The following is a 20,404-nucleotide window of genomic DNA, read 5'->3' as shown; positions in this document are numbered from 1 at the left end:
GATATTTTAGAAATCTCTCAAATATAAATAGATTTTATTTTCCAAAAAGTTTAAGACAATTTCCAGAAATTAAATAGTAATACCCAGAGGGAAAGTGATTATGGGAATGCATAGGGCAATAGTTACAGAGTGAACTGGAAATAGCAAGGGCATTTTGGTCCGCAGGGCTGGACCATGGAATGGAGCAGAGACAGAGGGGCACCCACTGAGTACCTACTATGCTTCAGCCACCACCATAGGTATTTCACACATATTTTAAATGTGCTATAATTTAATTTCACAAGAACATATCATCTTTATAGATGAAAAAGACTGAGGCTCAAAGAAGCTAAATCACTTGTCCAAGGTCACACAGGTGATAGTAAATGAACAAAGACAAGATTAAATTCCATATTTGTTTATTTCCAGTGATCTTGCACTCTCTGATAGGTAAATTGGATCCCCTCTAGAAACTTCCATCCTTACCCTCCAAACAAAATCAAAACAAACAAATTTGTCTTTGTGAGGAAGGAAGAAATGACAAGGAAGAGATGAAAATATCTAGCCCTCTAGCAGTAATGGGGTCAGGACAGGGAGGTGAGGCCATTTGGGAAGGATTCAGGGAGAGTTAGCATTAGTTGAGTGAGAATTATATATTAAGCACTAACCAGGCACTTGCTGCACATGTGATTCCATCTCAATAACCATAAAAGGCGACCATTTTACACATAAGGAAATGAGGCTTAGGGAAGCCTATGCTAATAGGAATAAAAGTGAAGCTGAGATTTGAACTTGGTCACTTAGTCTCAGAGCCTGTGCTCTTTCCATGATTCCCTATTGCAAGAATGCTTTGCTTCTCTTTTTCCCATAAATGCTCAAAATTAAGTTTGGAAAACACCATTCTATTCATGAGCCAGGTGCAGTGGCTCATGCTGTAATCCCAGAACTTTAGGAGGCCTAGGCTGGTGGATCACTTGAGCTCAGGAGTTTGAGACCATCCTGACCAACACAGTGAAACTCCCTCTCTACTAAAAATACAAAAAAAAAAAAAAAAAATTAGCCAGGCATGGTGGTTTGTGCCTGTAATCCCAGCCACTGGGGAGGGTGAAGCATGAGAATTGCTTGAACCCGAGAGGCAAAGGTTGCAGTAAGCCAAGACCATGCCACTGCACTCCAGCCTGGGTGACAGAGCCAGTCCCTGTCTCAAAAACAAAGAAATCTAGTGAGTAATTATATTGTAGTTGAACTGAAAGAAGCCTGCTTTCTACAGGAAATAAAACTGTCAATTAAGTCAAAGCATCTAATAAACAATAAAGGAGAGACATACAATGCATATTTTAAAATGCTGTTATTCTCTGACCCCATTTATGAACATAGCTGGCATTTTTATAGGCCACGGCAGTGAGGCTCATGAACAGGTAATCTACCCAGTGGAGTTGGAGCCACCACTGACAGTAAAGTTCCCCAACTTGGCAGTGTCTGGGCAATGATGCAATGACCCAAACCAGTCCCAGCGGCAGCACCACAAATGGGGACTAGAGAATTATCATTAAACGGGGCCACTCCTTGAGATAGTGTCCAGCTGCAGTGAGCCATCATTGTGCCATTGCACTCCAGCCTCGGTGACAGAATGAGACCCTATCTAAAAATGAAAAAAAAAGTAGATCCCACCATAACCTGCAATGAAATGAACCAGTAGCAACTTCTAAGTGCTTGATTCCACCCACATCTGGCCCTATTTGGGAACTTAATTCAGCAGAAGTCTGCAGGGTCAAGAAATGACCCCGAATAAAAATAGTCTTGGAAATCTGTCACGAAGTAGGAAAGGAAACCAGGCGGCAGGGTGATTCACTCCAAATGGCAGCTCCAAAACCCAAATTCCCATTTTTGTCCCAATATGAAGCCAATGTACAAAACAGGCAGAGAGCAAACTGTCCTTTTCCAAAGGCCTTCAAAAGAGGTTGCCAAAGAATTTCACATGGAAGCCAAAAAGATTTAGTGTGCCATTCACCTCTCCTATAAATCTAACTAGAGCTGTTTCTAACTAGATCCCTGAACCAATTGCAGGTTAACATTTATTTGAAGACCACCCAGGGTATCTATGGTTTTTTCCCCTGGCAAGCAAGAGAAACCCTTTGTCCCACCAAATTTTCCAAATGACCAAACAGCCACAGAGAAAGAATACAGGGGTGGTGTGATAGTGAGTGTATGTGTGTCTGTTTACTGCCTTTCTTCTAACTTATAACTCACTGCCCTCAACACACAGTTAAGTTCTATTAAAGTACAATATTTTGAGGAGATTATATGCTTAAAAAAAAAAAGAATTCCACTGGTTGAAGAACAATCAGCCAACATTTGAGTACTCAGTTAATTCACTTTAAGATATATTAAACACTACGAGGGGGCCAAATTCTGTAGCAAAATAGAAAACACAAAAGGACTAAAGGTAGATTTGCTTCGCAGCCACTCACTTGCACCTTCCCCTTCCAAAGCCTTGCATCTAATTCTGCATTCATAATTTACATTCTTTTTCTTAAAGGTGGTTGCCCCCAAGCACTATGAGTTTCAAAGCACCAGAAAACCTAGATCTACCTCTGAACAGGCTACCTCCCTTTGAGGATTCAACAGGTTGATGAGAAAGCAACCTATGAATATGATACATTTTCTAACAGTTATGAACAAATGTCTACACATCCTGAGAGCACATGAGAATGTGACATTGACCTGTTTTGGGGGATAGGAAAGATTTCTCAGAAGTCTTGAAGGATGAGTAAGAGTGTAGCAGGTAGAATATGAGGGCAGAGATGAGGAAAGAACATTCGAGGGAATGAAAACAGCAATGGCCAGTGGCTCCCAGCTAGGGGCAATACTGCATGTGTGTATGTACAAACACACCTACCCACACACTCCCCCCTCCCCAAGGACTTGTGGCAATGTCTGGAGACACTTTTGGTTGTCATAAATGAAAAAGGAGTGGAGTTGTTGACATCTAGTGAGTAGAAGCCAGAGATGCTGCTAAACATCCTACAACACACAGGACAGCCCTTACAACAAGGCATTATCCAGTCTAAAATGTCAATAGTGCCACGGTTGAAAAACACAGGTCTAAGCAAAGGTGCAAAAGACATGCTGTGTTAGGTTAAAAATGAGGAGGTGCATGGAGCTTTGGCACACATGGTGCTTCAGATGATGGCTTTTACAGAAGACAAAACCCAGTAAGAAAAGAGACGGGGAACACTTAAATTTCTGAGAAGCCAAGATATAAGGCTGAATACACGCTTTACTCTCAAAACAGGAAGCAATAACAAATAAAGTTAAGAAACTGGACCTCTGGAAGGCTGACATGTTTCATTGTCCTATGAAAAGGAAAGCATTTCTGTCAAGGACACTGTCCTAGGCTCAAGTCCACTTCTGAGCAGTAGCCTGCATTCTTCCTTCCATGCGCATGGCTGAGAGCGAGGAGTGTGAGGAGGGAGGAACACATGAGGAGCAGATGTAAGCAGCTTGCCCTGGCAGGACTCTCAGAGAGAGGGTACAAAGCTGATGTTAATGCTGGAAAAACTCGTGTATAGGAATGGCCCAAGCAAGGAGCAAAGGAACCAATGAGCTCCATATCCAAAAAGGAAGTGGCTACAAAGAAAGCAGAACATGGTAAGACAGGGTTGCTGTGGTTAGGGCTTCAGTGGTCATTAGGGTTGTTGGCAGGAACTGCTCCTGACCATGTAGGCAGGCAGGACTCATACAGGAGTGTTACTCCTGGGCGGAGATCCATGGAAATTGGAATGAGGAACTACCTCCCCCTCCACCTCTACATCTACCAAAATGCAAAAGAAATATCCCCCAACAAGAGACTTCTTGGAGGGAAAGAAGGCAGCTCTCACAATACAAGCAGGTTTTGTTCTAAAGCAAGAAATATAAACTGGAGCTTCTTCTCAGATATACTAACTTGCACTAATCCACATCACTCTTACTCTTGCCCCATCCAGACATACATCTATGTCCATTTTTAAAAGTAATGATGGTAGGAGAAAGTTTTGTCAATTGTGGTAGTTGCCTAAAAATCAAGCTTTAGCTCCAAGAGGGAAAAAGAAGGCCAGATTAATAGCAAAACATGAAGATCGTTCTAAAAGGATACTGCCACATAAGCTTAAAAAAAAAAAAAAAAAAAAGTAACGGAAACATTTTTTTCCTCTCTGTGAAAAAATGTTGTCACCAAGGAATGTACTATGTACCCAGCAGTATGCTAGGTGCTGCTGTTGAGAAAACACAGACCCATGGAGCACCTGCAGCCTTGAGTACTTGACTGTCTATTACACACCTTAAAGGAAGGAAGTAGGCCTTGCGGAAGAGCTGGGTGGGAAGCAGAGGACAGGACATTCCATACTGGGGAGTAAGAGCAGAAACTGCAGCTTGGAAGGGCAGGAGTCATGAGAGGTAGAAGCACACATGGAAATTTCACTCATATATCCATATCTACCAATGGACCAAACACGCTCAATTTCAGCTATGTACAATCAGAAATATGTGCCCAACCACCAATATTCCAGGAGACAAAAACACTTCAACACTACATAATACCATCTGGATTATGCAGTGGTAGATTTCTGGTCACCTTCTGCAAAGTGAAAGCAAAGAGAGGACTGCTTTCTGTCTGAGTCAGAATTTACAACTTGAAAGGAGGGTAAGAGTGCTACTCTTTGCTGGCACTGTGTTTATGGTTACAGGGAACCAACTACTCTAAGTAAGTAAGTCATGCACAATCACTGATCTGTACAATGAAAACCACAGCCAATTCTCAGAGTCATCAAGAACACATAGATGAGACACATACAAATACATATACATCTGTACATCCAGGATCTTGAATAATGTGGAGATTGAGTGTAAAGGTAGACCTAAAAGCCTGGGCATTAGACAGTGGTCATGCAGACAGCTGATGATTCCTCCACATCTCCACAACACCAACCCCTTCCCCTCCAAACAACTTAACTTACCCACTGTCACCCAGAGTCAGCTTTCACACCACTAACCCCTGCTCAAGCTGCTTAATCCACCTGGAATGCTCTCCAGCCACGTGTCCACCTTTACAAATCCTATCCATCCTTTGGAACTCAGCTCAACTCCTCTCTTCCTCTATAAGGTGTTTTGGAATCAACCTAAGGAATCTCTCTCTTCCGAACTTCCAGAACAATTTCTACAATTACTTGTAGAAATAATCACCTAAGCTTTATAAGGCTTATCTCTTGTTTCTTTTCTTTTCTTTCTCTCTCTTTTCCTTCCTTCCCTCCCCTCCCTCCCTCCTTCCTTCCTTTCTTTTTCTCCCCTCCCCTTCCTTTCCTTTTTCTTTCTCTCCTTCCCTTTCTTTCTCTTCCTTTTTCTTTCTTTCTTGCCTGCCTGCCTTCCTCTCTCTCTGTCTCTGTTTCTTTCTCTCTCTTTCCTTTCTTCTTTTTCTGCTAAGGGACAGGGTCTTGTTCTATTATACAGGCTGGAGTAAAGTGGTGTGATCATAACTCACAGCAGCTTTGAACTCCTGAGCTCGAGCAATCCTCCTGTCTCAGCCTCCTGATGTTTCCTTGAACTAGTCTTTAAATCAATAAAAAAACTCCACCTTTCTCCATGTCTTCATTGAGATGTCATCCCTTTGAGAGGTAAGCAGCACATCTTGTAGTTCTTTGGATCTTCCTACCTTATCTCCTAGAGTACCTTGCACACAGAATTAAATAGCAGCATTCGGTTGGGCATGGTGGCTCATGCCTATAAATCTAGTGCTTTGAGAGGCTGAGATGGGAGGATTGCTTGAGGCCAGGAGTTCAAGATCAGCCTGGTCAACATAGCAAGACTCCATCTCTAAAAAATAAAAATAAATAAATAAATTGCAGTATTCTCTTCGGTACACATAAGAGTTGTTAGGCTCACCTTAGTAATCAATCTTGAAATTCAAACCTCACACTTAGAGATTTAATGCTTTTTAAAAAAGCAGAAATTCTAAGTTCCCTCCCTCAACTTACTTTTTCTTAAAAACCACATGAGTTAAATCTAAGAAGAGGAGTAGTCCTACAAACTAATGCAGCCCAGTTAGAGTCTATGCCTTCAATTTCAAATTCTCAAAATTCTGCAAAAGCTCTGGCTAAGGTCACGGATTTGCTGGAGGTGATGGAGGTTAAAATGAATGGCTCCATATTCAATTATTACTACAGTGTCTTGTATACAGTATGTGCATAATAAATGTACCAATGTCTGAAAAACTGAAATCATTATAAGCTGAGAGTGACAAAATTATAAAGCCATTTCTCAAAGTACATAACTTATTTCCTGGGGGCAGTAGAATCTCTTAAAACCTTAATCTATGAAATTGCTGTATTAATTTACCCCTTTATCTGCTTTATGTGCACTTGGGAAAATTTAAACCGTTTTGCTAATATGGATTTGCCAGGCACTAATCTTTAAAGTTACATACACATATTATTAACAATTCGCTTAACCCTCAGGACAACCCCAATCCTACAGACAAGAAGACTGAGGCACAGAGAGGCTAAGTAACTTGCTCAAAGATCACAACAAGAATGTAGTAGAACTAGAATTTGAATCTCAACAGTCTGACTCTTAATCACTTTGACAGTGGGTATTGATTATAGCTGATACAGAGGTATGTCATCTTGATTAATATTTGAGATGATTTCTATAAAAGTGGTGCATCCAAACCTTGATCAGAAATGTAACATCCTATCATTATGCTGGTATGTAACAAAATCTGATTGACCCCTGCTGACAAGGGTAGTTAATACTGCAAGTGGGATTAAGCACCCAAGCCTAGATTATGATTTTCACTTTGTAAGTTTAAGGAGTGATGTTTAGTTATAAACCTTAGAAGAAATGAAGCCAAAGCTTGCAAGGAAACACTCTCTTTCTCTCACTCCGCTATTTTGAAACTCCACTTACTCTAATGTTTAAGTCAAACTACTTTAAAACTGTTTACATATTACTCTATCAAGGGTGAAATAACTGCATGTAAGGGGCTTTCTAAAACAAATCCACGTCTTGGAAGCCCATTTTGGGGCGTTGAGTTGTGACTGCACTCTCAAGGATATCAGTAACACAAGGGCTCCATCCATAACTCCTTGAAAAAAACCAAAACCATGAACGCCTTGTCAAATTCAGACAGTTTATCTTGGCACTGGCAAGTACAGCAGTCTCTTCGATGTCTGGAAACGTGTCTAATTACGTTTAGAGAGTAACTAAAAAAATAGCCAGTGTCCTGGAACAGACAGCTCAGGGATCACTCCATAGCATCCTGAATGACAGGATGGAACTACGCCAGGAGAGAAAAAAAAGAAGGACGAGGAAAGAAAGCAGAGCAGCAAGTGTAAAGTCGGGATGAGACGCCAGCCTCTCTCCAAAATAACCCTCTAGTCCTCCTAGGGCCTTCAGGGCCACCGCAACTCTCCCTCAAGTTATTTCCCTTCAGTTTCCATGAGGTCACCAGCCCGCTCACCTCCCTCACCTGGCGCTGGGAAGCGCGCCCTCCCGCGCGGCACACCCCTGCACCCATACCCCGGACAGCGCCCAGGGCTCCCCTCTCAAGGAAGCGCGGCCCTCGAGCTCCGCACGCCCCCCCGCACCCCAAAGCGGCCGCACCCCAGCGGCGTCCGCGCTCAGGAAAGCGCAGCCGCAGAGCTCGGCGGACCCCCGGACACCACAGCCCCGCCGCGCCCCATCTCCGGAGCTCCGGCGCCCTGACACCCCGGATCCGGCCGCGCCCCGAGGCGCCCCCTCTTGGGAAAGCGCAGCCTCTCGCTCCTGCGCGCGGCTGCTCTGCCCTCACCTGAGCCTGAGGTTAGCCATGAACTCGGGCATGGAGACGGTGTCCATCAGCACGAAGTCCGCCTTGCCGAACTCCAGGCTCTCCTGCTCCGCCATGGCGCCGGCGCTGGGGCTCAGGTGGGCGCTCTCGGGCCGCCGGAGCGGTTCAGGGGGCCCGCGATGAGCTCGGGAGGGGCCGGGGCGAGGCTGCGCCGCGAGGCTGAGGGGATAGGGGGAGCGCGCCGCTTGGCGGGTCCGGGTGGGACGGAGGCCGCCCCGCTGCTCCTCGGCGCCTTCTCAGCCGGCGAGGCTCCGGACGGGACGCACCCGGCAGTTTCCGCTCCTCCCGCCGCGGCTGCCGGGCGCTGTAGGAGCCGGGACACCGAGACGGAGACGGCGGCGGCTAGTCCCGCCTCCGGCCCCGTCCCGCCCCGCCCGGGCCTCCCGGCTCCGCCCCGCCCGGCGCGCCGAGGAGCCTGCCCCCGCCCCCGCCGTGGCCCAGGCCACCGCCTCCTCACCTGGGCGGCGCGCACGCGCGGGTGGGCGGCGGAGGCGCGCCCTGGGCAGGGCGGCGGCGGCGGCGGCGGCGGCGGCGGGGCGGTAGCGCCCCCTGGGGACAGGTGCTGGGATCTCAGGCGGCCGAAAGGGCCGCCTGCCGCCCACGCTTGATAGCTGCCCCCAAAGTTAGAAAAGCAGTTTGTGGAGCTTTTCGCGATGATAATTTATTATAATTCTGTCACCCTCCTGCAAAACCCACTCGCGCCTCTCTACTCTCATCCTGACCCTTCTTGAAGTGCTGGTTCAAGTACAGACTGAGAGGTAATAATAATGGCTAACATTTTGGGGGCACCAAAAATGCCCAGAGCTGTTTAACACCTTAAAGAACTTTAAGAAACCTGCCACACGACTAGAAAGTGGACCAGCTGCAGTTTCACGCAGGTCATTTGACTTAGGAGCCGCAGCGTTCAACCACGTCTGACTATCTCCATTATCCAGTGGTCCATTTTCTTTCACTCATCCGAGCATTTCATCAGACATTACCTTATATGATGATTAAGTTTTAAATATATCTATGTATCATCTCTACAGGATTATTGCAGATATCTTGAGCACGGGACCATCCTTTTGGCATCCACCAAGTAGCTATTGTACCACCTTACATATATAAATATAAAATCCATACTGGTTCAATGGAATGGAGTGAGTTGTAAGTGGTCTCCAGTTTATTGATATATTGGTTGAGCTTGGAAAATTCTTTTTGAACTTAGAATGTATTTTTCCAAAGAAAATATACTATAAATGACTTTCTTTTTTTTCTTTTTCTAGAGACAGTCTCCCTCTGTCACCCAGGCTGGAGTGTAACAGTGCGATCACAGCTCACTGCAACCTTGAACTCCTGGGCTGAAGCAATCCTCCCGCCTAGCCTCCTGAGTAGCTAGGACTACAGGTGTATGACACCATGGCCAGCTATTTTTTTAAAAATAAATTACTTTCTAAGGTATCTATACTTATTCAGTCCTGTGTTTCTGTTAGGACCATCTTCTATTACAAAATCTACCAGGAAATCTAGAGGCCTCCAAGGACCTGGCTGGACTTCAACTCTGGCTGAGTTTAGATGAGTAAACCAGACTGAAGGACCTTGCCAGGGCCTGCTTCAGCTGCCAGCCACCCACACTTGCCAAGAGAAAGGAAAGTGTCTTGGTCACCTCCTGAGGGACTGCCTCCTCCATCAGAAAACCATACCAACACCCAGCACCAGCAGAACTGGGCTGCATTTGACTACCGTTAGCAGCTCTCCTTCAGAAGAAGGAGATCCACCTGTCTGGATCACAGTGTCCTCATTCGTGGAATAAAGGCTCTGGAATAAGGTAGGACTGTCCTATGGTTGGGTAATTTGTGGAGGTGTCGTCAGTGGCTAAGTAGGTTATTGTCTAGGGTATGGCTGTATTCCTAATATTTGTATTGGCATGTTTTAACATAAGCAGAACTGAACTTCAAAAAGGAAAGAAAGAAACCTCAAACTGTGTGCATTTTGGAGCATTCAGGGACCACACCCTAAGACCTATTGTCAAAATACATATGTGTGTTCCCTGAGCCCTGGGGTGTTAAAAATTAGAGCAAAATCCCAGGTACCAGGAAAAGATATATCGAGGTCTGCAGATGATGAGAGAGTTGCAGAAACTATACAGTGGGTAGGAGCTATGGTGAGATACAATGTGGTTTCCAAATGGCCAAAGTAAAAGATCCTTATTTTAATGAGGATCCCTTACTTTTTACATCCCTTACATTTACATGAGGATCCCTTACTTTTTTATATGGTGGGTTCCTAAATTCCTCATTTAGGAACCCACCATATAAAACACACATATAACATATGCAAAGGGTATTTTATTAATTTCTTGTATAAGTCAAAATTAGTATAAAATTAGGCATTGATGCTCTTTTGATGAACCTGAATCTGTTCACTGGGACTCACTATTAAATTAGCCTCAGGTTTCCAATTTACTTTTGTATGTTTTTTTCATTGTACAGTGTCAAGAAAATTCTGATTCGTATAACTAAGCAGTCATTTGTTACTTGTACAAGTCTACATTCAGCATTTCTCAGGCCAATGTGCAGTTACAACCTTATTAATCACTGACACACTTGAGCAAAGTTCAGGTATATGCAGAGCTGGCAGGAGAGACTGAATACTGAGGTCTGCATTCAATCAAGATAACCTAGAGCAGATTAGCTCATTATGAATGTTCTTTGTGATAAAACTTGAGTAGAAACACATTTGGATATGCATGTGTTTGTTACAGCTTAAAATATACTAAATATAAAACAAATAAAAGTTTATATCCTCAATCATGAGACACACAGACACCATGAGCTTCCTGATGTGATCTTTTGAAAAAGACACGTATCACTTACCTTCTAAAACTACATAAATGGAATCTACTTATGAAGAAACATCAAACAAACTCACATTAAGGGGCATCCTACAAAACAGTTGACCTGCACTTTTCAAAAATATCAATGGTGTGAAAGACCAAGAGGCTGAGGCACATCACAATTAAAGGCAATGTGTGATTCTGGACTGGATCTCTAACCAGGAAACTGTAAAGAGCATTATTGGGATAACTGGTGAAATTCAAATATAGACTCGATGTTAGATAGTAGGATAGTATCAATGTTAGTTTTTCCAAACTTGATCATTTTACTGGGATTCTGCAAGATAATGTCCTTGTTTCTATCAGAGACCTGCTAAGGTATTTAGGAGTAAAATGATATGTTGAATGGTTTGGCAAGAATAATAAAAATAATAATTAGGAGATAAGGAGGAGGACGGAGGGTGTGAATATATACTGGAAGACAGATTATAAATAATTAAAACAAATGATGCAAAATACTAACAACAGATAAAGTGGTTAAAAATATATGGGACTTTTGAGGGGATTTTCTTTTGTATGATTCTTGAAACTTTTCTGTAAGTTTGAAATTAGTTTGAAATTTAAACTTAAAAATTAAATAGCAATCTAAAACTGTTCTAATATAAAAATTTTTACTTTAAAAATATTAAATAACACTTAAGAATAAAAGTCACCTCAGAATTTTGCAAACCTTCCAGAATTGAAGAACTAGCAGATATTTTTGAAGACCCTGGTCCAGGGAACCTCTTAGCTCTGTTTGGCATAGATGTGCCAGGAGATTATAAACACTGAACAGGTCATTCTAAAAACAAAAATAATAATTAGATGTTTACCTTAGTTGTCAAATATATCCATATGTTCCAGAGAAGGTGCATCCTGTTCTCAGGCTGAAATTCTCCTCCCTGCTGCCCCACCCCTCACTCCTATGACCTACCCAACTTCCACTCAGCCCTCCGCTCTCAGTCTCAACATCACTTCCTCCAAGAAGGCTTCCATAATCTCCTAAATCAGAATTAGCTGTTCCTCCTCTGTGCCTCCTACAGCATCCTGGAAGTGCTGCCTCCATTACAGCACTAAATGCCTTTGAGCCTATTGTCCATCTCTCTCACTCATTTGTAAGGGCCTTGAGGGCTGGAAGCTATCTGTTCTCTTTTGTGATGTAAATGTAACTCAGGCACCTCATAGCATAGGACCTACGGAGGTGAAGTGTTTATTAATAAACACTTGCTTGATAAATGAATATGAAACGGTCTGTGAATTTATACGTAATAAAATGTGAGCCTGGGGGCTAGGCATGGTGGCTCACACTGGAGGTGGAGGTGGGCAGATGATAAAATTAGGAGATGGAGACCATCCTGGCCAACATGGTAAAACCCCGTTTCTACTAAAAATAATAATAATAATAATAGCCGGGCATGGTGGCACATGCCTGTAGTACCAGCTAGTCGGGAGGCTGAGGCAGGAGAATTGCTTGAACCCAGGAGGTAGAGTTTGCAGTGAGCTGAGATCACACTGCTGCACTCCAGCCTGGTGCCACAGAGCGAGACTCCCTCTCAAAAAAAAAAAAAAAAAAAAAAGTGAGACTATAAATCCACCCCCCTTGGTAGATTTTCTGCATTGCAAATTAGTCATTGTACAATATTAACCTCAGTCTCATCTGCCCCAGAAGCAGATCTCAGCGCTGTGTTTATTTCTCCCTTGGGGTCAGGCCTGTGACCTGTGTGTTCCCGCTGAAAAAAAGCTGCTGTTCCAAAAACGCTTCTGTAATGACTAGTGGCTGCAGAGTCTACTCTTGGTGATCCACAAAAACCAACTTTGAATTTTCCACTGCAAATATTTATTCCCATTCTACTTTCCCAGGATGTTTCTGGGCTGCGCTGCTCTCCCTCCCTTTACCAGGGGCTCTCCATCCAAGGAAGACAACTCTTTCAGTTGGCAAGACAAAAGCAGGATGGCTAGGAAAACAACAACAGCAACAACAGTTACACGGCATATTCAAAGGGCACTTTACACATTTATTTTATAATCCCAAATTATCACAGAGCAGAAGTAGAAAGGCAAATATATGTTGCAGATAACTTCATTATGAACTTACAGCCATATAGAAATGATTTGAAACTCTGCCTTAGAAAATATCTAAAACATACCTCCTTCTCTTTACTGCATGAGCCTGGATTTGAACTAAGAATGGTACATCAGAATTAGCATCTGTACTTTCTATGGTTTCTGAAGTCTAAACGTTCTTTAACTATAAAGATACCTGACAGTTGCCTGCCTCTCTGATATCATTGATGACTTTCACCCACCCGTAGAGTCCCCTCTCTCCCCTAACCCCCAGCTTGACCCTCTAGACATCTTACAGGACAAAGGAAAGAGAGTTTTCATGCAGGGATTACTGCCCTAAACCATCCTGGAAGTCCAAAAAGTGATTTTTAAACTTCATCTTCTCAGCTGTAGCTCTTAAAGACAGAAGACTAGCCAGCAGATTCCTAAAGACTTGGCTTTGAGTTCTAGAGACTTCTTTTCCCCATTGTTCCTGTGGTCCAGTTGTGCTTACCTGTCATGGTGTTGAGGTGGGGACAGGAGTGACTGTGATACTACAGACAGCTCCTTTTAACTAATCAAGCTAAGCACAGAGGGAGTTGGGAGATGTCAGCTGAAGAGCAAAGGAGATAGAGGAGAAAAAGAAGGAAGGAGCTGCCAGTAAAGGGTCTCAGGCAGCAAGAGGACAGTAGCAAGACACTGCTTCTCATTTTAGGTTTCATCATCCTTTAATAAAAACTTGTGGACTTTCTGCCCGGCATGGTGGCTCATGCCTGTAATCCTAGCACTTTCGGAGGCTGAAGTGGGTGGATCAGGTAGTCAGGAGTTCAAGACCAGCCTGGCCAACATGATGAAACCCCGTATCTTAAAAATGCAAAAATTAGCTGGGTGTGGTGGCATGTGCCTGTAATCCCAGCTACTTGGGAGGCTGAGGCAGAATTGCTTGAACCTGGGAGGCAGAGGTTGCAGTGAGCCAAGATTGTACAACTGCACTACAGCCTGGGTGACAGAGTGAGACTGTCTCAAAAGAAACAAACGAACAAAACTTGTGGACTTTCTCTCCTGAGACAAATGTATTAAGCACATACACAGAACAGTTTGCACATGGGCCACCTCTTCTCCTCCATGCCTGGAAGTAACCTCTCTTCTATGGGCCTCAAGTTAAGGACTCCTGAGCTAAGGGAAGGATCACACCACATTTCCTGATTATTATGGAATGGAGAAGAATTACAGCAAGCCATTACTGTCAGTATCCTGTGAGTCACCAGACAGGGACTGGGACAGTCCCTGTGTAGGCAGACAATCCACAGATGTAAGGCCACAGGAAAGATAGAATCCAAGGGTGGAGGCGGACAACGTGAAGCTGCCTCCAGAATTATTCCTGCTTGCCATGACGTAGTTTCTGAGTATAAACATTTAAAGGGAATGCATCTTCCTTACTAACTACAGAAGTGCTTATCATACTGGGTGGGGTTGTCTGTTCAGGCGCCTCCCTAAATGCTTAGGCCAGGGGCTGTGCTCAATTCTTCCTTATGTCTACAACCCTCAAGCTGTGTTTGGGACCCAGTAGGTATTTCTAGAGTGGAGTAGGTGAATTAATTAGCAAGTTAATTAGTAAATGGATGTGTGTAGCTGTATTGTTGATTTTAAGGGCCATATGGCCTTTCCTTAAGTCCCAAACCAGATAATCACTAAAGCTGAAGCTATTCTAGCCATTGAAAGCAGTCCTGGCCAGGCACGGTGGCTCAAGCCTGTAATCCCAGCACTTTGGGAGGCCAAGGCGGGTGGATCTCAAGGTCAACAGATCGAGACCATCCTGGTCAACATAGTGAAACCCCATCTCTACTAAAAATACAAAAACTTAGCTGGGCACGGGGGCATGTGCTTGTAATCCCAGCTACTCAGGAGGCTGAGGCAGGAGAATTGCCTGAACCCAGGAGGCGGAGGAACGGTGAGCCAAGATCCCGCCATTGCACTCCAGCCTGGGTAACAAGAGTGAAACTCCGAGAAAGAAAGAAGAAAGGAAGAAAGGAAGAAAGAAAGAAAGAAAGCAGTCCTAGAGCTAGAAAGTTTGAGAGTGTGAGACATATCACAATCTATTCATGGATTGATGGTGCCTTAAGGCAGGATGTCTCACTCTTTAAAGTGCTTAAGAATCACTTAGGGATCTTGTCAAAATGCAGAATTTGATTTAGTAGGTCTGGGTCCTGAAATTCCACCCTTCTAATAAGCTCCCAAGTGATGCTGATGCTGCTGGTTATGAGACCACACTTTAGGTAGCAAGGTTCTAAGGATTAGAATGTTGTTACTTAAACATCATGTTTAAGTCTGATGATATCTGTAAAGGAGGCTATGTTTGGTCATATCAAACACTTTCCTTTACAGATGGACAAACCAAGTCCCAGGAAGAGTGGCTGACTAACTAAATCAAAGTGGTGGAGCTGAGACTAGAACTCAAAATATCTGGTTTGGGTCATGTAATGGCTAGTTTCCACTACCCAGCATGGGCATTCAGTTAAGAGATTGAGCCAGGAGGCTGAGGCAGGAGAATCGCTTGAACCAGAGAGGCGGAGGTTCCTGGGTGAGTCAAGATGGGGCCACTGCACTCCAGCCTGGATGACAGAGCGAGACTCTGTCGAGAGAGAGAGAGAGAGAGAGAGAGAGAGAGAGAGAGAGAGAGAGAGAGAGAGAGAGAGAGAGAGAGAGAGAGCACTTCGTGAGGTGAAGTTCAAAAGGTAAAGTAAGAAGAAGTGAGGGAAAGCAGCACCCTAGATCTTCTCTGGGTAACCCCAGAACTTCTGTTCCTTTCCCATTTCTAAGTATTGGGATGATGTGTTCCTTTTCTCTGTCCCTTTTTTCTCCTAAAAGCTTAGAGAGAGAAAAAAAAAGGCTTAGAATAGAGGTTAAAGAGGAGATACTGTTGGGATTGGAAGAAAACTATTCCAAGTACTTTCCTACTTTGTCAGGTGGAGGGAAGAAAGGAATTGGAATGGTTTTTTTCCAAACCCAACAGTATCTAGTAACTAGTACAAGATACTATAATAGTAACTAGTACTGGATACTACAATTACTACTACAGTATCTAATACCTGGTACTGATTAGTACTAGTTTCATCTAGCATTCGTACTCGGTCAGTATCTGCAGAATTGGCATTCCAGGAAGAGTGCAACATCATATTTATCATAATGGATAATCTGCTCCACACCAAACTGCCTTCCTCCTGCCATTTACCCAGAGTTTCTCAGTTTCTCAGCTGGTAAGATGCAGCAGCACCCATTTCCTAGCGTTAAGATTCTGAAATAAAATGCACAGTGTGACCCTCTGACTTTTTCCAATCAACTGGATTAATTCTTCAGAATATCTAGAGGTATAAATAGTATGAGCCTTGCTTATATCCAAATCTGACAACCTGAACCCTGAAGAAATTATACAGGTGAAAAGCTTCAATTATTTAAAAGTAGAGGCCGGGTGTGGTGGCTCATGCCTGCAATCCCAGCACTTTGGGAGGTGGAGGAGGGTGGATCACTTGAGCCCAAACTTTGAGACCAACCTGGTCAACATGGTGAAACCCCATCTCCAAAAAAAATTAAAAAATGAGCTCGGTGTGGTGATGCATGCCTGTGGTCCCAGCTACTCAGGAGGCTGAGGCAGGAGGATTTCTTGAGCCCAGGGAGGTGGAGGCTGCAGTGAGCTGTGATCGTGCTGCCGCACTTCAGCCTGAGAAACAGAGTGAGACCCTGTCTCAAAAAATATATAAATAAATAAATAATTAAAGATAAACAAAATCGAGGAGATCCCAAAGGTCATGTAACTCAATATCCCATCCAATGCCTGCATCCCCTCTGTAATATGCCACAATATCTGCACCTACCCGGGACATTTGACTCATTAGGCCTCCCTCATGCCCTGAAGATATCTCTACATAAATACAGCTCACTCACTCTCAGTTCTGAACTACTGCCCAGACTTGCTCCATGCCCTGTATGCCAACCAGCTCCCAACTGTCCCATCTTCTTGTTACTCATTCTCCCTATTTATGAGATTGGTTCGTCCTTTGGAGCTGACATGCTGCCAAGGTAGGAGGAACTTGAAGTGAATTGTAATTAAGTTGGGGGTTCAAGGTCAGGGCCAGGTAGAAAGGAGCCCCCTACTTTGCTCAAGTTGACCTGTCTATAGAGTTTCTGTTCATAAATTCCAACTCTTATTTTCATTGATCTTTCTGAGGTCCAGCTTCTCAGTGTCTCAGACTGACTTTGCTTATCTCCTCACAATGTCACTGTCTCTTAGTGTTCTCATCCCTTCCAAGTCTCTGTTAGCCCTCCTCCACTGAATAGGATTTGGCTCAGAGTAGCATCCTGTCTATACTCAGGAGGCAGTGGTACCCAGACTTTAGGTGCCTGCACCAGAGGCTCAGAGATCTGAATTGTAATAAGCAGCCCAGGAGGTTCTGCTGCAGGTGGGCAGGGGGCCTGACTTGGAGAAATATTGAGGGGACTTTTGGTGTCAGGTACACTGGAGTTCAAATCCTAGGTCTGTTTGACCTTGAACAAATTAGTTCATCTGTGTAAGCCTCACTTTCCTCATCTTTAATAAAGTTGATAAAAACCCATCTCCAAGTGTGAAGTGAGGTGATATCTATAAAGTGCTTCCTATAATTTAAGACAGGCAGTAAGCACTCAGTAAATACAAGCTAGCATTGCTATTAGTGAAATTGCTTCTTTTATCTTCAGAATAGAGAATTATTAGAAGCAGTTAATTTATGGCATGTCCTTTTTAGCAGGCTGAGATTCCTAATGGACAACCGTGAGTCTCTCATCAACCTGTGATTTTCCTCTGTGCAACTTTTATGATTCCTGTTGGTGATTGATTACCATTTACATGGATAGTCCTGGGCCTAGCAGTTAGTAGGGGATCAAAATTTCCTCTGCGTATGTGTGTGTGTGTGTTTAGAATAAGAGATGGAGTCTAGCTCTGTCAGACTGGAGTGCAGTGGTGTGATCACAGCTCCCTGCAGCCTCAAACTCCTGGGCTCAAATAACTCTCCTACCTTAGCTTTCTGAGTAGCTAGGACTACAGGCATGTGCCACCATGCTTGGCTTATTTATTTTCTTGTATTTTATCTTATTTTTAAAATCTTTTTAGAGACAGGGTCTCCTATGTTGCTCAGGCTGGTCTCAAACTCTTGGACTCAACCAATCCTCCTGCCTTGGCCTCCCAAAATGCTGAGATTACAGGCATAAGCCACTGCACCTGGCCCTTCCTGAATATATTTGAATGAATGAGTGCCATCTGGCCAGGCCCTCTGTGCTGCACCCTCACTGTAACATAACATTTCTTCTTCCTCCCATTCCCCAAATGCTCTCCAGCATCCTCCTGACATATAGCCCTGGTTTACATCCCTCCTGGCAGAACTCTTCCCATTTCCCTGTACCACGTGAAGAGTACCATCCATGGAACCTTGAATGTTACCTGCCAATTTGTATTTACTTATTTGCATTAAAACTTCTGATTCACTCTATGTTAAAGTGTGACTTGAATTTGTTTAAAATAATGAGAAAAAGAAAAAACAACAACAAAACAAAACAAAAAACCTTCTGATTCACTCTATCATACATGCTCTGTGTATATTGGCATTTTATTTTTTTTATTATGTTTTGAGACAGAATCTCACTCTGTCACCCAGGCTGGAGTGTAGTGGCGCAATCCTGGCTCACTGCAACCTCCACCTCCCAGGTTCAAGTGATCCTCCTGCCTCAGCCTCTCAAGTAGCTGGGATTACAGGTGACAGCCACCACGCCCAGCTAATTTTTGTATTTTTAGTAGAGACAGGGTTTCACCATGTTGGCCAAGCTGATCTCAAACTCCAGACCTCAAGTGATCCATCTGTCTTGGCCTTCTTAAATGCTGGGATTACAGGCATGAGCCACTGTCCCCGGCCATATGTGGCATTTTATTTTGTTTGTTTGTTTGTTTATTTGAGATGCAGTCTTGCTCTGTTGCCAGGCTGGAGTGCAGTGGCACAGTCTCAGCTCACTGCAACCTCCACCTCCTGGATTCAAGTGATTCTCCTGCCTCAGACTCTGGAGTAGCTGAGACTGCAGGTGCACGCCACCATGCCCAGCTAATTTTTGTGTTTTTAGTAGAAACAGAGTTTCACCAATGTTGGCCAGGATGGTCTCGATTTCTTGACCTTGTGATCCGCCTGCCTCATCCTCCCAAAGTGCTGGGATTATAGGCATGAGCCACTGCACCCGGCTTATATGGCATTTTAGAATAGAGGGTTAAGAGATGAGACTGGTGACTTGAGAGTAAGAGTTGTGGGTGGGGTGGAGGGATGGTTTTGACAACCAGGCAACAGGGAATTACTTTTTCCTTTCATCCTTGTTCGTTTCCAGTACATAGAGCTATTCCATTTAGTTTTTGTTGTCATTGTTGTTAACTCAGGCGCTATTCAGATTTTTTTTTTTTTCAGGATTTTAAATTCAGGACTTTGCAGTTATCAAAGAAATAATCAGAAGAATTCAACCTACACTATAAATAAGTTACATGTGAAATTCTCCAGCAATGAAATGATACATGTAGCAATTATGTAGAGCACATGTGTAACTACAAGGATTGTGGGGCTGTGTTCAGTTTTGGAAGGGAGTAGAATGTGAGTCAGAAGCAAAGACTCCAGGGCTGGCTCTGCCACTCAGACACTGTATGTGATCCTGTGCAAGTCACTTAAGACCTCTGAACCTCAGTGTCCTCTGTTAAGGGGAGTAATGCTAACATCTTACCTCACAGCACTGATAATTAAATGGGATAAAGAATGTTAGTGTGGCATCTGGGACATAGTTAGGGCTCATAAGTTGACAGTACTATTATTATCTGTCAGTTTCTTCCACCAAGGCTTTCATGCAACTTATAACTAGTGGTAGGGGAAAGAGCGTCTGTTCTGATCTGGTTCTTCTCTCCTTTGACACCCTGGTTCTCTGGTGTCCTCTTATCTGTTTGTTCATGTCAGACTGGTCACTTCCTCGTAGCTGAGCTGATATATTAATTGCAGGAAGTTCATGGCCTATTTACAGTTTCTCAAAGTTCAGTCTTGTAGATTCAGTGACTTCCTGGCCTTCCTGTTCATGCCGCACTCGATTCCTAATTGCTGTTGCATAATCATGTATGTGCTTGCCTTTCAGAGGATGGGTTTCTCTCCTGATGCAAATACAAATGCACAAGGCATAAGTGCCTTGTCTATGAATAGATGCCTCCTCCACTCCAGCCCAAATCTTGTGTAGCCGTTTCAGGAAAGTTTCATAGATCAATAAATTCTATATCTGGCTGGTCATTAGATTCACCTGGCATGCTTTAGAAAAATATATCTTCCAGGTTTCACTCCCAGTCTTTTGAATATAAATCTTAGTGACTAAGAATCACATGATAAAAACACCTTGAGTTAGGTACAATAAAGGAATAACTTCTGAAATGACTGTTGCCTGGTAAATTAATGTCCATTGCGTCAAAATAGCCTCTCTCTTTTAGAGCCTACACCTAATCTCTCTCTCTTTTTTTTGAAACAGAGTCTTACTCTGATCACCCAGGATGGAGTGCAGTGGCATGATCCCAGCTCACTGCAGCCTTCATCTTCTGGGCTCAGGTGATCATCCCACCTCAGCCTCCCAAGCAG

At 43.8% G+C, this 20,404-nt stretch overlaps 2 protein-coding genes across 14 annotated transcripts in view; one reads left to right on the top strand and one right to left on the bottom strand.

Moving 5' to 3' along the window:
- MYO1D (myosin ID) overlaps positions 1–8,168 on the bottom strand; it is a 386,402-nt gene extending 378,234 nt beyond the window's left edge. For all 10 annotated transcript variants that reach the window (XR_013535766.1, XM_008997098.5, XM_008997101.5 and 7 more), the window contains exon 1: positions 7,802–8,168. Coding sequence is in view for 9 of the 10 variants with exons in the window: in XM_008997098.5 (XP_008995346.1) it covers positions 7,802–7,896 (95 nt within the window). In the remaining variant the exon portion in view is untranslated. The remainder of the gene's footprint in view (positions 1–7,801) is intronic.
- Positions 7,648–20,404, top strand: part of H2BN1 (H2B.N variant histone 1) — a 39,128-nt gene continuing 26,371 nt past the window's right edge. For 2 of the 4 annotated variants that reach the window (XR_008481595.2, XR_008481594.2), the window contains exons 1-3: positions 7,648–7,917; positions 8,869–8,986; positions 9,106–9,647. The gene's annotated coding sequence lies outside the window, so the exon portion shown is untranslated. The remainder of the gene's footprint in view (positions 7,918–8,868; positions 8,987–9,105; positions 9,648–20,404) is intronic. The other 2 variants (XR_013535785.1, XR_013535784.1) reach the window with 1 other exon arrangement.

The sequence above is a fragment of the Callithrix jacchus genome, chromosome 5, assembly GCF_049354715.1.
Source record: "Callithrix jacchus isolate 240 chromosome 5, calJac240_pri, whole genome shotgun sequence".
Taxonomy (NCBI): domain Eukaryota; kingdom Metazoa; phylum Chordata; class Mammalia; order Primates; family Cebidae; genus Callithrix; species Callithrix jacchus.
The sequence above is the reverse complement of the archived record's forward strand: the minus strand, read 5'-3'. Positions and strand labels throughout refer to the sequence as shown.